At 46.5% G+C, this 15826-nt stretch overlaps 1 protein-coding gene across 5 annotated transcripts in view; it reads left to right on the plus strand.

Annotated features, from left to right (window-relative positions):
- ATXN7 (ataxin 7) overlaps positions 1-15826 on the plus strand; it is a 171845-nt gene that overhangs the window by 128872 nt on the left and 27147 nt on the right. For all 5 annotated transcript variants that reach the window (XM_079795451.1, XM_079795447.1, XM_079795448.1 and 2 more), the window contains 6 exons: positions 3845-4097; positions 6095-6354; positions 6814-6896; positions 11148-11413; positions 12889-13087; positions 13436-13557. In XM_079795451.1, coding sequence (XP_079651577.1) covers positions 3845-4097; positions 6095-6354; positions 6814-6896; positions 11148-11413; positions 12889-13087; positions 13436-13557 — 1183 coding nt within the window. The remainder of the gene's footprint in view (positions 1-3844; positions 4098-6094; positions 6355-6813; positions 6897-11147; positions 11414-12888; positions 13088-13435; positions 13558-15826) is intronic.

Raw genomic sequence — 15826 nt, forward strand, 5'->3', positions numbered from 1 at the left:
GCATTTGCTTCTAGAAGTAGGTGTTGGGATTGCAGCTGTGAGCGGTTGTGCCATGGTGGGAGAAAGGTGCTCTGAACGCAGGGACACTTGTAGCACCAGACACGCAGGAGCCTGGCCCCCCACATCCATGGCGGCCTGAGGAGGGCGGTGGGTGTGGGGGCATTTTGTGTGTTTCCAAGGGTTTAGTCCAACTACTTGTAGTTTTCTGCATTCATCTAATGCTTGCAGATAAAAATCTTGCAAAAGCAAATGCAAAATTTCATTATGCTGAAAATTTTTTTAGTATATCAATGGCTTTAGAATAAATCAACATTCTCAAAACAAGCATTGCAGTAGAACTGACTGCAATGTATTTAATTAAAGAATTTTATCTACATCCTTTGATATCAAGAGAAAAAAATATATCACATTTACTTGAGACACTTGACTTGAGAATTCTGATACCCAGAGGATAGTAAAAGTGTACTTTTAAAATATATGTATTCTTATTGATTTTAGAGAGAGAAGGAGTAAGGGGGAGAGAGAGAAACATTGATCAATTGCCTCCCGTATGCACCCCGACAGGGGATGGAACCCACAACCCTGGCATGTGCCCTGACCAGGAATGACACTGATGACCTTTGGTGCATGGATGACGCTCCAACCAGCTGAGCCCCACTGGCAGGGAAGTAAAAGGAGTGTACTTTTTTAAAGTCAAAGTTCTTGTTGGGTTCCCCTCTTCATACTACAGACATGGTGGTGTTCCTTTAGTACACTGCCACCAGGGATGCGCAAGATGATTTTTATGCATTAACATGGATGAATATTTTAATTTTAATATTTAATTATTTTAATACTAGAGGCCCAATGCTCAAATTCGTGCATGGGTGGGGTCCCTCAAGCCTGGCCAGCGATTGGGGCTGATCGGAGCCATCTCGCCCAGTCCCAATCAGGGCAGGCCAGCGGGGGGAGGGACTGCAGGAGGTTGGCCAGCTTCTGGAGGTTGGCTGTGGGAGCGCACTGACCACTAGGGGGCAGCTCTTGCATTGAGTGTCTGCCCCCTGGTGGTCAGTGCACGTCATAGTGACCTGTCAACAGGTTGTAACAGTAGCTTAAGCTTTTAATTATATAGATAGATATCAGAAAAATATATAGCAAGCTTACCAAACCTATTGTTTCATATGTACTACAGTTTTAGAAAAATATCTCTCAGGTGAGGTACTCTGCTTTAAGCTGGGCCATCTGAAAATGGAGAGCAATTTCAGGTGGTCCCTGGCAGAGAGGTGGACACTACTGATGATGAAGGGATGGGAGACCAGGAATTCTAACTATCCTGACACCTATAGAGAAATTGTCCTGTCCAAAATACCAATGATGCCCTCATGAGAGACTGGGTAGTATCAGACTAAGGAGGAGTAGGGAACAGTAGAAAAGATAATTTAAAATGTCGAGCACAGAGTAGTATGTAATGTGGCTTTGGTAAGAACAATGAAAATAGTTTGCAGTTGATAGAAGTTTGAAAACACTAGTTGAGGACAAGTAGCAGCAGTGAGCTTTAACAAACCCTGAAATACAGCGCCATGTGCCAGGTGGTGTTCTCAGCACTGTACAGATGTTAACTTAGCTGTGGTTAATGGTGTTTGAGGCACTAGCCTTGTCTAAAGCCTGCTCTCAGTCTTGGCTCACAGGGGAGCTTATACGAGTCTGGATGCCCAAGCCACCAGTTCAGTCACAGTCTCTAAGAATAGGGCTCAGGCATCAGTATATTTAAAGCTCATTTGGTTATGCCAATGTGTAGCCAAGGTTGAGAACCACTGGTCTAGGATCATTTGCAAAATCACCCCTCTTGCACTGGTTGGTCTGGCTCAGTTGGTTGGGCATCATCCTGTATATAGAAAGGTTGCTGGTTCAATTTTTCGTCAGGGCACATGCCCGGGTGTGGGCGCAATCCCCCAGGTCCTGGTGCAGGAGGCAGTCGATAGATATTCCACTCTCACATCGGTATGTTTCTGTCTCTCTCTCTCTCTCTCTCTCTGAAAAATCAATAAACTATTCCTTGAAAAAAGAAAAAAAACACTCCTCTTCACAAAAAAAGCTGTATGGATCATGCAAATGTTCATGGAAGGCTTGCACTGTGCCATGCCTTACAAGGGGAAGATGGCTGAGACATGGCTTAGGAAAGCTTCACCATCCACGGCAGGTGGCAGAGTGGAGACAGAGTTGTACAGTCCTGGCTGGCAAGTGCTGATGCTGGGAAGTATATTCGGAATGTTTGGCATCACAGACAAGAGAGAAACTAAATTTAAAAACCTCAGATGTCATGTTTGGAAAATTAGTAAACTTAAGTTATTTTAGTTTGCCCTTCCTGCACACAGGAAGAGAAAGGAAAAAAATAAGCACCCGACACGTATAAATCACTCTCCGTTTTGCCTTCCTAACCTGGTTGTGGCCTTTATGTGGTCCAGTTGGAGAATTTGGATTTTGTCTGTAGGTAGATGGCATGATAATTTTGTCCTGGTGTGGAGCAGGTTATGAAGTACCTCGTAAAGCAGGGTGGAAGTGTCCGGCCCGTGGGCCTTATCATTTGGTCTGTCTCTGCCAAGGCAACCCCAGGCGGGACTCGAAATTCAGTAAATCTAGGACCATTTTTCATAGCAACATAACTTTTAAGTTAACAATTTTGTATGGCCCTCGAATGATGTTATAAATATCCAGATGGCCCTAGGCAGAAAAAAGTTCCCCGCCCCTGTCATAAAGCATCGTTGAACTAATGTCCATCTGGAAACAAGGCATCGCAGCTGCATAGAGAGGCTCAAAACTGGCATAAACCAACCTTTGGAAATACACCATTTAAGTGATGCTTGTAGTCATTGATTCTAATATGCTTACTTTGTCAAATACTCATAGAGCTTTCACATTGTGATCAGTAAATATTGGATCACACACAGTTTAAAACTTAAGAGTTAAGCAAATGTCATTTTAAATGACACATTTAATTGAAGGCAGGCACTAACTTACCATCATAAGGTACTTAGGTAGATAAAGTTACTAAATAATTTGTGTCCAGTGATAACATTCTTCAGCTGCTCTTGATTGATTTAATATGGATTGCCTTACTCTGAGAAAACGCGATTCTCCAGAAAATAATCTTATCCGTTATACCTATGTAGTCTACTTAAGTATGCATTACTTGCTGGTTTCAATGCCAAGCATAGCTGCTTGTGGTGTTTTTGTCTTGCGCCTTTGGCATCTTCATGGTGTGAACCGGAGCTATGCCATCTGTAGTTGAGCGAGATGATTAAAAAAGGGGAGTGAAATGATTCATCGGAAAATTTCAGCACAGATTCTTAAGGAATGATAAGATAACCCTAGAAACATTTTTATTTGGTGTCATATGCTAGTGGGTAGTGACAGAAAAAAAGGAAGGTACAACTTGTTTTTTAACATTTTGCTATTTTGAAATTGGAGTGGTACTATGCTAGAAAGGAATAATGAATTCCTTAAGGTGTTAATTAGCAGGGTTCTGCAGATGAATGAATAATTTTCTTCTCTCTGACTGCAAGTTGGAGCCAGGGAGGTTCATGGTGCAAAACCCAGTATTTTCAGGTTAGAATGGCCACTTAATTTTCTAATGGCTATTTGTGAGTGAAAACGCTCTTTATGCTGAGATGTTTCCTCAGCAGAAGGATCAGTTCCTGGAATCCCCAATAAGTCTGTGGGGCCTAGATAAGCCATTTCTGAAAGCTGCGGAGTTTAATATGGTGAGGCATCTTTGAACTGGAATGTGTTGCATTTCAGGAGACTCAGGTTCCATTGGAGACTTGCCTAAAACACGGTATCTTTTTTTCTTTGTTTTCCTTTTCAGAAAGAAGACATAGCTCAGCCAGCAAGCCTTCTTTGGCCGTTCCTCCCACGTCAGTATTCTCCTTCTTCCCTTCTCTGTCCAAAAGCAAAGGCAGCAGTGCCAGTGGGAGCAGCCGCTCTGCCAGCGGCGGTGTTCTCAGCGCATCCTCATTAAGTTCCAAGCTGTTGAAATCGCCCAAAGAGAAACTGCAGCTCAGGGGGAACACCAGGCCAATGCATCCCATTCAGCAGAGTAGAGTCCCCCAGGCTAGAATGTGAGTATGGCAGCGAGGGTCCTGACGCTTACTTGATGCCGGTGGAACTGTGCACGCGGTCCTTCAAGGGTAGCTGGGCATCCTGGGAAAGGGACCCACACAGGGAAAATTCAGATATATGTTGATTTCTTTTTGTTTCTCTACCATATCATGGGCAACTATACAGAGTAGTAATAGCATTAATTACAAGGTGAATAATACTCACTCACTGCTCTTTATTGTGTGCCACCTATTGAAACTCACACCCACCCTATGAGAGGTATTGTGTTAGCCCTCTTTTCCAGGTAAGAAGGAGGTGCAGTGGGGTGGTGGAGCTGTAGCCGAGGAGCCCTCGTTCACATCCCAACTCTGTCACTTCCTGGCTGTGCGGCCTTGGACATGGCACTGTTTTTCTCGGAGCCTAAAAGTAACAACCATTGTGCAGGGTTATCAGGAGCAGTAGGATTAATATATTAGAGCCAAGCACCTGGCATAGTGTCTGGCCCACAGGAGAGGGGAAATACCTGGCTGCTGGGGCTTCTGCTGCTGTTGGTAATAGTAGAAACAAAAGTGGGGAGAGGTTCCCAGGTGCCGTTCTTGGATTTTCCAGGACCTGCAGAGCAAATAGGGAAGCAGCGCTTCCTCCCAAACCCCTGGGCTCACAGCGCAGCGCCCCAGCAATGAGGGAAGAGGGGGGAAGTTCACCCCGCCAGGCGGGGCTTGGCCAAGTTTCCACAGTGGAGCTGAAGGTTGGCAGGCTCCCTGTGGTCATGTGAGGAGCAGCCGGGCACTCCCAGAGAACACATCTTGCCTGGTCGTGGCATCCCTCAGCCTTGGTGCGGGTGGTTTTCCCTGGCCTGCCTCCCTTTGGAGGGCGTGCCACATGTCAGTCCCAAGGTCTGATAACCTGGCTAATCTCGGGGCAGCGTCCAGCACCTGCTGCTGCTCAAGGACTTGCCAGCTGGGAGTGGCCGTGGCACCTCTCAGTGTCTGTTGTCAGGCTGTCTCAGGTACAGCTGTTTGGGGCTGTTTGTCCTGGTTGCTAAGCCCCCGGCCTCTGCTCATCTGTCAGAAGTGCAAGTGCAGCAAGCTTGGCTTTTGTGGCTAGAGCTGTCTGAGAGCAGAGAAATGTCAGTGCAGTGTGTAGTCCCTCGCAGCCTACAGCTGTTAGGGCACGGACTCCACCGCTGTTTATCAGACCTCGTCAGCCACATCTTCTTCCCATGGAGCTGGGCTTTCCGGCGACCTGGACAGCTGTTAGCTTCATACCAACATTTGCTACCCAAATTATCATGTCAGTAAGATGCCAAGAGAAATCAGTTCTTTGTTAGTGGCACAGTTCAGTGCTCAGCACCTGTGTGCCAGGCACATACAGTTCAAGCTCCTACATTAGAAACCATTTTCAGTGACTGGAGACTTATCACTTCAGTGACACATCTCTTACTAATTAAATAGTGGTCTTGCTCATTGATACAAGTCAAGAGCTTCTTTTTGTAAGTCCTTAGTGACACTTCTTGGACATATTCTTTAATTCCAATGTTGTTTTTCTCTGCTCACTCAATTTCTTTTGTTTTGATGGGTCCTTTCTTTTCTTTCTTATTTTTAAATTTTTTCTTTTTATGGAGTCCTTTCTAAAAAATGACATTTCTCAGAGACATTCTCTACATGCCCTGCAAATATTCTTTGGTCCTTTTCATATTTTGCTTCTTGCAGAAGTTGCACTGGGTACCAGAGTAAGGGTACCCTAGATCTGCCTGGGCTCCGGGGCAAGGGGTCCTGGAATGATGAAAGAGCAGGTACAGGAACTGTGTGCCTCGGCAGAAGGGCTTGTAGCCTGAATCAGTGGTAACCTTCCTGAGGTTTCTGCTCGGTCCTAACACATGTCCACACGGTGCCTCTGGGAGCCTCGCTGTGTGCAGTGTCCTGGTGGATCAGGCTTTCCCTCCCCGCTCTGGCTCGCTGTTTACCTGGGGCCTCTGGGCACTCAGGTACTGGTGTTCTCGCTTCCCCTACCACAGCATGACGCCCTCTGTCAAAATGGAAAAGCTTCATCCGAAGATGGATGGTACACTACTGAAATCTGCGCTGGGGCCAACCTGTCCTGCTACTGTGAGTTCCTCAGTCAAGCCTGGCCTTAACTGCCCCTCAATACCAAAGCCAACCTTGCCTTCACCTGGACAGATGCTGAATGGCAAAGGGCTTCCTGCACCGCCCACTCTGGAAAAGAAGTCTGAAGATAATTCCAATAACAGGAAATTTTTAAATAAGAGATTATCAGGTAATTTCACATTTTCTCTTAATGTTTCTCTGTCTTAATTGGCCATTCTTAAGGGAGCAAATGTACTGCTGTCTGTAAGTCCTCTTTTTAACACTGGTCAGCTTCAGCTTTAGGAGGGATTTCCGTGAGCAGTGTGCTTGGCCTCCTCGAGGTTGGGTTGAAGTGCATGTGTGTAGCCAACGTAAAAGCAACTTTGGAGGGGCTTGTTTCTGAATGGAACAGTGCAGTAGGGCTGGCTCACGCAGTCTCTCCTGTTGTCTAGTGGCACCAATCCTCACTCTTCGTGCTGTCCCTGCTTCTTTGTAGCGCTCACACATTGGGTATTGTATACTTACTGATTATGTAGATTTTATCTGAGTTATCATTTATTTGTTTTGAGATTTCTCCTGTTTTCTTGTTTACAAAATAAGAGGAGTGTTTGGTGAGCCCATTGTAATTTCTGTGTGCTTTTATTGATAGAAAGAGAGTTTGACCCTGACATACACTGTGGGGTGATCGATCTCGACACCAAGAAGCCCTGCACCCGGTCTTTGACATGCAAGGTAGGTGGCCTCCTGGGCCCAGCTGGCCACGCTGGACAGCACGGGGCGTGGGCAGGCAGTCACTGCTCCCAGGTCCGTAGCTAGAGGGGGTCTGACCTGTGCGCTGCTCTGAATTATAAATGAGGGGTAACTTGCTTTCCTGAGAAAGCCGCAGGTTCAGAAAATGTGCAGTTGTTATAAACTGCAGTCTTCAGAGAGGTTTGTGTCCAGTGAGCCGTGCTGGTCCAGAGGAACAGAATGCTTTCCTGATCAGTCTCTTATTTTCAGAGAAATTTAATGTGAGAGGCTACACATTACTCTTTAAATTATACTGACTTAGAGCAAGCCCAGAAATTTCATTTTCATATATATAAATATTCTTAAAATCTTTTTGTAAACCATGGTTCTTAAATTTTAAAGAGACACTTTAATATTTTGTGACTTGTAGATAGCTTTGTTGTTCTAGTTGTGTGTTTTTTTAAATACTAGGTAACATACGATCTAATTTATATGTAAGCTAAGAAAATGTAATGATCCTCCTTCCTGTCCAGACTTTAAAATGCCAGTTTGCTGATGAGAAGGTGGCATGCTGCTGTACAAGGGTTGCTGGTGTAGGGGGCCTCCACACAGCAGTGGACCTGCTACATAAAGAACATGTATGCCTATTTGCATTTCCCTGGAGAGTGTCTCCAACTACCCTTCAGAAAAAGTCAAGAAGTATTAAGAATCACTGCTCTGAAGTATATAATTTAAAGCCCCTTGTTTGGAGGAGGGGTTAAAAATGATTTAAAAAAAATTAGTCTTGTTTTCTAAAAGTTAATAAAATTGTTGGGGTATTACTTTAAACTAGAGGCCAGATGCACAAAATTCATGCAAGAGGCTTGGCCCTTGCAGCCCCGGCTGCCTCCGCCCTTGCAGCCCGGCTTGCCCTGCAGCCCTGCCCACTGGTCATTCTGGAATGTCGTTCCGGAAGGTCATTTCGCCATCCAGTCTAATTAGCATATTAGCTCTTTATTGTATAGGATGTTGCCAAAGATGGTGTTTGAATAAAAGATTTCAGGCTCCACTCAATCCATAAACAGTGGAGGAATGTTATAATTTCCCCAAAATGGGAAATGTTACTCCTAAGTGGTTCTTATTTCAATTTCAATTTCTAATTTAATTTTAGTATTTTTTTTATATATACTTTTTTATTGATTTCAGAGAGGAAGGGAGAGGGAAAAAGAGAAACATCAATGGAGAAAATCATTGATCGGCTGCCTCCTGCACACCCCCTACTGAGGATGGAGCCCACAACCTGGGCATGTGCCCTTGGCCAGAATTGAACCCAGGACCCTTCAGTCCACAGGCCAATGCTCTATCCACTGAGCCAAACCAGCTAGGGCTAATTTTTAGTATTTAATTTAAATATCTAATTTATTATTGTAGATTTTTATCTTACAACAATAGTTCTGATCTTTTGGGGAAAGGAATTGGTTAAGGGCACCTTTAAATATATCTAATTTTTTTAAAATCACAAATCCTCATCCCTGAGGAAAAAAATATATAAACACGTATATTCTGAATTTTGCATTCTATTTTAGGAGTTGTTAGACATTCCCACTGCAGGCCCACCCCTGAATCTTTAGGTTAAAACTCCTAGCTCAGAACAGATTGCGTATATAATATTAATTGAATGCACACAGTGGTGTGTTGTTCTCTGAAGAGAGCCACTTGAGCGCTCTGTATGATTCTGTTCCTTTCGGCTGCCCCTGAGGAGCTTGTGAGAGCTTGCCTCAGCCCTGCTCCACATCATCACCACAGTTCGCCATCCTCTCTGCTTCCTTCGTGCCTACCTTGCTCTCAGTCTCAGGGTTACGACACCCCTGGTCAGTGAAGGATCCCTGCTCTATCCAACATGTTCTTTTAATCATCTCTGAGGCATGCTGTGAACCAAAAGCTCTATCAGCTCACAGTCTGCCTTCTTCTGAAACCTTATTGATGGGTGAACTGTGGATCCTACATTTGTCTCCCTTGTTCCTTTTTACATCATGTGTGCTCTCCCTGTGTTCTGTTAAGAATATCCTCACCGACTGGCATGGTGCTGGTCCTATAATAACATTAAGAGACGTCTTCAGCCCTGGCCATCATGAGTGCAGCATAGAGCTGGCAGGAACGCAGCATCTGGGCAGGCCTGCCCTTCCTTTCTTCCTGTGCTCTGTCTGCCGGCGCTTCGCCCTTGGCTGCCTCGGGGCTGGATCTAGTCAGCTGGTGGGCTCACCATGCTGAGTGCCTCACTGCATGCTCCTCACCCTGCCGCCAGGTCTCTCCTGTCGGGGACTTAGAACTTGGTTCATTCTCTCAGGGCATCTGCTGCTTCAACTCCTGTCACTCGTTCCCTGTTGTCTGCCTGCCACCCTCACTGTCCCTTCCTCACTTCCTCATCTGTCCAATGTCCTGTGTAAATGTTTTCTTTGCCTTTCATGCGAACAGATTTCGAGTTCGCTAGCCACAGGACACCAGAGTTTTAGAAAATCAAGGCTTGTTTCTACCCTCATGGGGCTTGCAGTCTAATGAGAGAGATGGAGATTAATCTGATAATCACTCAAGTAAGTGTCAAGTTATCAATGATGAATGAAGAATGGAAGGAGGGCTGTGTCATAACAACCTTCAGTGGGGAGGCTGGGCCAGGCGAGCCTCCTTTACCACAGGAACATGGGGCTGAAATCCCTATGCTTTATGTGAGCAAAGAGTGGTAGGAGAGAGAGGAAGCAACATGTGTGACGGCTGTTTTTTGATATACCAACGAAGCAGGGGCTTGGTGTTAGAGTGTGCATAGCCCGGAAGCCTGCCATGGTCAGTCTTTACCCTGGGAACCCTAGGCAGCCTCCAAAGGATTCTGATGGCGGCTGCGGGCCTCAGATTGGTGTTGGAAGGTTCTTCAGCACTCAGTAGACATTCTCTTTGCTCATCATCTCAGCTGACTTTCTTCACCTGCTTTTCTGTGCTAAGCACCAGGGGACATTCAGCGATGAGGAGAGGCTGGAGTGACAAGCGTGTGTGTCAGTGGCAATATGTATTCCCTTGTTCATTCGACACATGTTGGAGGGCCATTATTTTTATATACTTTGTTTTGAAGCATTTATTGAGGGTCAGGTGCTGGTACAGCGCTGAACAGAGTAGGGCCTGTCTTTAATCAGGGTACTTTCTTGGAGATTTATTACACACTAAAGAAAATTAAGTCAAAATTTAAGAAGAAACTAAGCACATTTATCTACCTGCCAGGTTAGATTTGGGGCATGCACAGTTTTCAGTGTATCTGAGGAGGAGGTAGGTTATATTATTGAATTTCAAAAGGACAGTAGAAGCCTAATTCCTCTTAAACCACTTGAATTGTAGCAAACATGTAGACCGGTAGATCAACACATTTATATAATGTGTAGAGCCATGAACACGAAGTATCATTTGCAGTATTTTGTAACTAGAGAGAAGGAAATATGTGGGTGAATTCACTGATCCTCTGTATCTCTTCTCCTGTTGGCCTTCTAAGACTTTACGTGGTCTCAGCAGCCCATCTCCAGGGTCCTCTGAGCCACTTTCTCTTCACATGGCATCTTCATGGCAATAGAGAAACAGTTGTGCTGTTTTTACTCTCTGACACTTACTAAAAGAGGACTTTTTGATAGATTATGGAATAATTGTTTCTTCCCTTTTAACATTTAAAACCCTAAATGGCCCAAAGAGGGATTTTTCTAATGGAGTTGGTAAGAGCCCCAGTAAAGGAATTGTTACTGTCACACCTGCTGGTATCTACTGTTTGCTGCTGAGTGGCACAGTGAACATCCCTTCCTTCTTGTGGAAATGACATCACTAAAGTCTCATCCATGTGGAGCCTGGAATACGTGCCTCTCTTCTAGCTAAAGAAAAAAGATCATGCCTGGCCAGTGTTGCTCAGTGGTTGAGCGGCAACCTATGAACCAGGAGGTCACTGTTAAATTCCCAGTCATAACACATGCCCAGTTGCAGGCTTGATCCCCAGTGGGGGGCGTGCAGGAGGCAGCCAATCAGTGATTCTCTCTCATCATTGAAGTTTCTATTTCTCCCTCTCCTTTCCTCTCTGAAATCAATAAAAATATATTTTAAAGACAAAAGATCAGCTTATCAAATGCTGAGCAGCTTTTGGCTATGCCAATGTTCCAGATTATTTTTTTATTGGGAATGATGGTTTTGGATATATGATAGAAAAATATTCTTACTGAAGTACCTCAGTTTCTATATTCTTTTGGTCTGCAGACACATTCCTTAACCCAACGGAGGGCTGTCCAGGGTAGAAGAAAACGATTTGATGTGTTATTAGCCGAGCACAAAAACAAAACCAGGGAAAAGGAATTGATTCGCCATCTGGACTCTCAGCAATCAACACAGCCTCTCAGGGACCCGCATCTCGCCCCTTCTAGAACTTCACAGGAGCCACACCAAAACTCTCATGGAGTGATTCCTTCCGAATCAAAGCCTTTCGTAGCTAGTAAACCTAAACCTCACACCCCCAGTCTTCCAAGGTAAGCCAAGCTTCCCATCTCTTTCTTCCTCCTTCCAAGAGCAGACTTGGAGACCCTGTACGCCCAGTGTGGTCATGATGTCCAGGGATGTCCATCAGGCTCACTCTCAGAAGATGAGATGGTTTTAAATTGGGTTTTACTCTTAAGGGGGAAAAAAATGTTTAGTTCATCATTGGGCTTTTCTTGGCCCAATGCAAGCAGCAAAGTAAAGCGAGTATTATCTACTCCTGCCTGCTCAGTGTTACATGTCTCTTCAGCCCACTGAGCAGGTGACACTCGGGTCCTATCTGCAGGTTAGTGACTGGGACATTTCCCACAGCTTTGGCAGCAATTTCCCATCCATTTGTCTCGCTTCTCGCAAAGTGCAGCAGTGGGAATCCCTTGCTGGGCACATTCAGTTTTTTCAGCATCCATTTATCAACATACTTTTTTCATTCATTCATATGGGGTTTTGGCCTAAACATGTATTAGGCATGTTAGCCATGCACTAAGCCATGGGTCAGAGTGTTTTACTGAAAACTTATCGTACCTGGGCCTCAGAGACAGTGCTGGACTGCATGTATGTATGTCTGTGCCTGCTACTTAACCAAGTTGAAGTAAAGGACTATATGCCCAGTTTCCTGAGCGAAGGAAAGAGAACGGCACAGAGAAGGAGGCCTCCAGTGGTAGCCATGGGCAGCGAGGGCTTCTGCCTAGGAATGTGCCAACGTTGTTGCCATCTCTGGCTTTCACACTCACATGTCTGAGCCTTGAAATTGTCGCATGAGGGGTGGAAGTGCCTCCCTCATGGAAACCCCAGTGTGAGCTTGAGCCTACCCCCACATGAGCCCTCTGGTTTCTGAGCAACACTGTGTCAGGGCAGTTGAGGAGGCTCCCGGAGTGTGGCCAGGTCCCCCCAGGAGTCCTTAGAAAAGTCCTTCCTTTGGCCATCTTCTCAATGAAGTTTTTCATCTAAAAAAGTAAACTTAATTCTAGAACCACCAGACAGGGAGGAAAAACCCATTGCTGTCTGAGTAGCAGGCTCTCAGGTCGCTTTTTCACATAAAGTAGTAATGCTACCTAGTCATTTTATCACCTCCTTCCCTCTTAGGTTATTGTAGAGCATTTTGTCATTCATTGCCTTAGTAACCCAGATCCAGGTGACATTTGAAGAGGAATCAAAGGAAGGTTCTCTTAAATCCCATATACACTTTCCCTCCTTTGGGGAGATTAGGAGGAGAACCTGAGCCCCCACATGGCAGTAGAAAGGAAAGCTATTTGGAGGTCACTTGGGCTAGACCTGGCAGACAGCTGCATGTGACATCCTGCAGTTCAAGGGAGAGGATCCTGCACTCCCGGCCACCTGCTCAGGTTTGCTCCATGCGAGGGGTGGCCCCGGCCCCCTAGGTGGTTTTGGATACGTTGTTGTATCTGAGTTAAGGCGGCTGATTCCCAGACGTGTGATCTGATCAGTGCTGCACTTTCTGCTCACCAAGGCCTCCAGGCTGCCCTGCTCAGCAAGGTGGGAGTGCCCCCACTGACCCTCCTCCAGTCCATGAATCTCCACACCCTCCCCTGCCTGCCACTGAGCCAGCTTCTCGGTTATCCAGTGAGGAGGGAGAAGGCGATGACAAAGAAGAGTCTGTTGAAAAACTGGACTGTCATTATTCAGGTCATCATCCTCAGCCAGCATCTGTAAGTTCCACATCCACCCCACATTGATCCTCCCCACGCAGCAGGGACGAGACACTGCAGGGGGGCGCGCCAGGGACCTTGGCATGCCCGTACGCGCGGGATGCGGCCGAGGTGTGAGAGCAGCTCAGAACAGGGTGCCCCAGAGGTGGCATGCACTGTGTCCTGGGACGTCTCATGCTTCTCCCTTTCTCTCCATGAAACTCAGGGCCAGGCATTGTCACGCTCATACTTCACAGCCTATGGTGCTCAGAGTAAGCTCTCTTGTGGTAGCTTCAGGCCTGCAGGAGAGACCCTCCCGGGTGCCACTGTCCGAGGTAGCAAGCATGGCGCCTGTGCTCTTTCTTTCAGTTTTGCACATTCGGGAGCCGGCAGATTGGAAGAGGCTATTATGTGTTTGACTCCAGGTGGAACCGGATTCGCTGCGCCCTCAACCTCATGGTGGAGAAGCATCTGAACGCGCAGCTGTGGAAGTGAGTGCCCGTCTCACTGCCTCTGGGATGGATGGGGGACTGGCCCTTTATCTCTTGTGGGACTAATTTAATGAAGATACGTTTATCTAAATGAAAGCGTGGCCTTTGAGTAGCCCTAGAAAAAGGCCCCTTGTCATTCATTCATTCACTCTTTCAGCAAATATGCCTTGTTCTGGGTGCTGGGGTTCCAGGCTCAGGTATGGAGCCCTCATTCTGGTTGGTGGAGAAACAAAAAGCAATAAACAGAAACTGGAGACAGGTGATAGCTTGTCATAAGAGAGGTAACCACTAGCACTGAGAGCTTACTGTATGCCAGGCAACGTATTAAATATATTTAATGTTCACCATTTGCTTTGCCAGGTGACCTCCATTATCTCCATTTTACAGATAATGAGACTGAGAAACGAGGTCACACAGCAGGTTAGTGGAAGGGCCAGCATTTGGACCCAGAGGCAGTGTGGTTCCAGGCAGAGCTGACATGGGAGACAGAGCAGGCCAGGCCTCAGGAAAGGCCCTCTGAAGAGGCGGGCCTTGATCCTGAACTGAGGTGGCTGGCTGAGGAATGGGATCGTGGGGAGGAGAGGGTGCCAGGCGGAAAGGACCTTGTGTGGGAAGTCTTGAGTCAGAATGGACTGGGATTCATTTGAGAAAGAGCAAGGAAGCGAGCCTGGAGTAAGACCAGGTCTGAGAGGCCGCAGGGCCACATGGCGGCCCCGGCTCCGAGAGCAGTGGCGCTGCTGCAGGTTTCAGGTGGCGGAGCTGGTGTGCTGGTCTTGTGTGGCATTTCACATGCTAGTGTTTCCCAGGTGGGACTGCAGGTGGAAGGAGAGTCCACGCCATCCCTAAAGGGCTTCTCTGGTGCGGTAGTGGTCACTGTCCATGGTTGCAACCTCAGAGCAGATGGCCTTTCTAATGTGGACCATCCCCCAAGCTCTTCTGACCTGGGAACCTCTTTCAGGGGAGCATCTTGGGAACCAGTGTTTGCTGGTACCTAGTTTGGAAAATAGTGAGCCTTGCTAAAGGGAGCTGGCCAGTAATCCACAGGCCATTTCGAATTTCCTGTTTGGGCATCATTTACTAGTGCCTCCCTGAATGGACTCTGCCAGGACATCCATTTGCCTCCCTTAGTTTCCTAGTAAAGTTGAGTGAAGCCCACATTTACAGAACTATCTCCATGCTCATTAATAGGACTTGCATGGGTTCACGTAGGAAACCAGAGCCATGTCACTCTGCTCTCTCTCCCGTGTGTCTTCCTGGTTCTTAGGCAATAAGAGACTCCTCTTCCTTCTTTATGACGTACCTGAAGCTCATTAAACGGTGGGTATTGTCCTCCTAAGAGTTTAGAGGGGTCTTAAGAATGCTTTATCCTCAGAATATGGGTAAGTGGATTATGGGATTAGGCCAGCGGTTTGGGTGAAAGTTTTAGTTCCTAGTGGCTGTGTGGAGAGGTTTTCCTCTCCGCTGTGAACTTCCGAAGAAGCAGGTTCATGACTTTGAGTTTGTTCTCTCTCTCCTTCTCCCCCCCTCTTCCCATCCCCACATACAAACGTTTGTTTGTTTTTAAGAGAGGGGGAGCGTTTATATTTTTTAAGTTTATTTTTACTTATTTCAGGGGTGAGGGGGAGAGACAGAGAGAGAGAAACATAATGATGAGAGAGAATCACTGATCGGCTGCCTCTTGTATGCCCCCTATTGGGAATTGGAGCCTGCAACCCGGGCATATGCCCTGACCGGGAGTCGAACCATAACCTCCTGGTTCATAGGTTGATGTTCAACCTCTGAGCCACACCATCCAGGTTAGATAAACGTTTTTATTAGTTGCTTCTATATCTTTGCAGTTCATTTATGCAAACACAAGTCAATATGCCATATTCTTTTTTTGCTCTTTATACAAATGGTAATGAATGACTTAACAGAGCTTTTAAGAGAGAAACCAGTAATGTAATCCAGGGAGAGCCACAAACTCCCCTCCCCCTCCACACACACACACCATGCTTTTTCATTTCCCAGACTTGGTCCAGCAGCAGCCTGTTCTTTAGGCTCTGACTTTCTCAGCCACCTGGTGGCCATGAGAAGCCACTGCAGGAGCCCCTGTACTTCATTGAGAACAGGGCTTCTCAAAGGTGCTGGGACCTTGTGGGGACACAGATGATCCCGATGAAGTAGGTATGGCGTGGGCCTGGGGCCTCAGCTTTTGTACTGAGCTCTCAGGTCACACCAGGCGCTGTCCTCCATGAGAGCACAGGAGAGGTGCAGCTGGTTTCTCAAT

The sequence above is a fragment of the Cnephaeus nilssonii genome (assembly GCF_951640355.1).
Source record: "Cnephaeus nilssonii genome assembly, chromosome: 17".
In the NCBI taxonomy this organism is placed as follows: Eukaryota; Metazoa; Chordata; class Mammalia; order Chiroptera; family Vespertilionidae; genus Cnephaeus; species Cnephaeus nilssonii.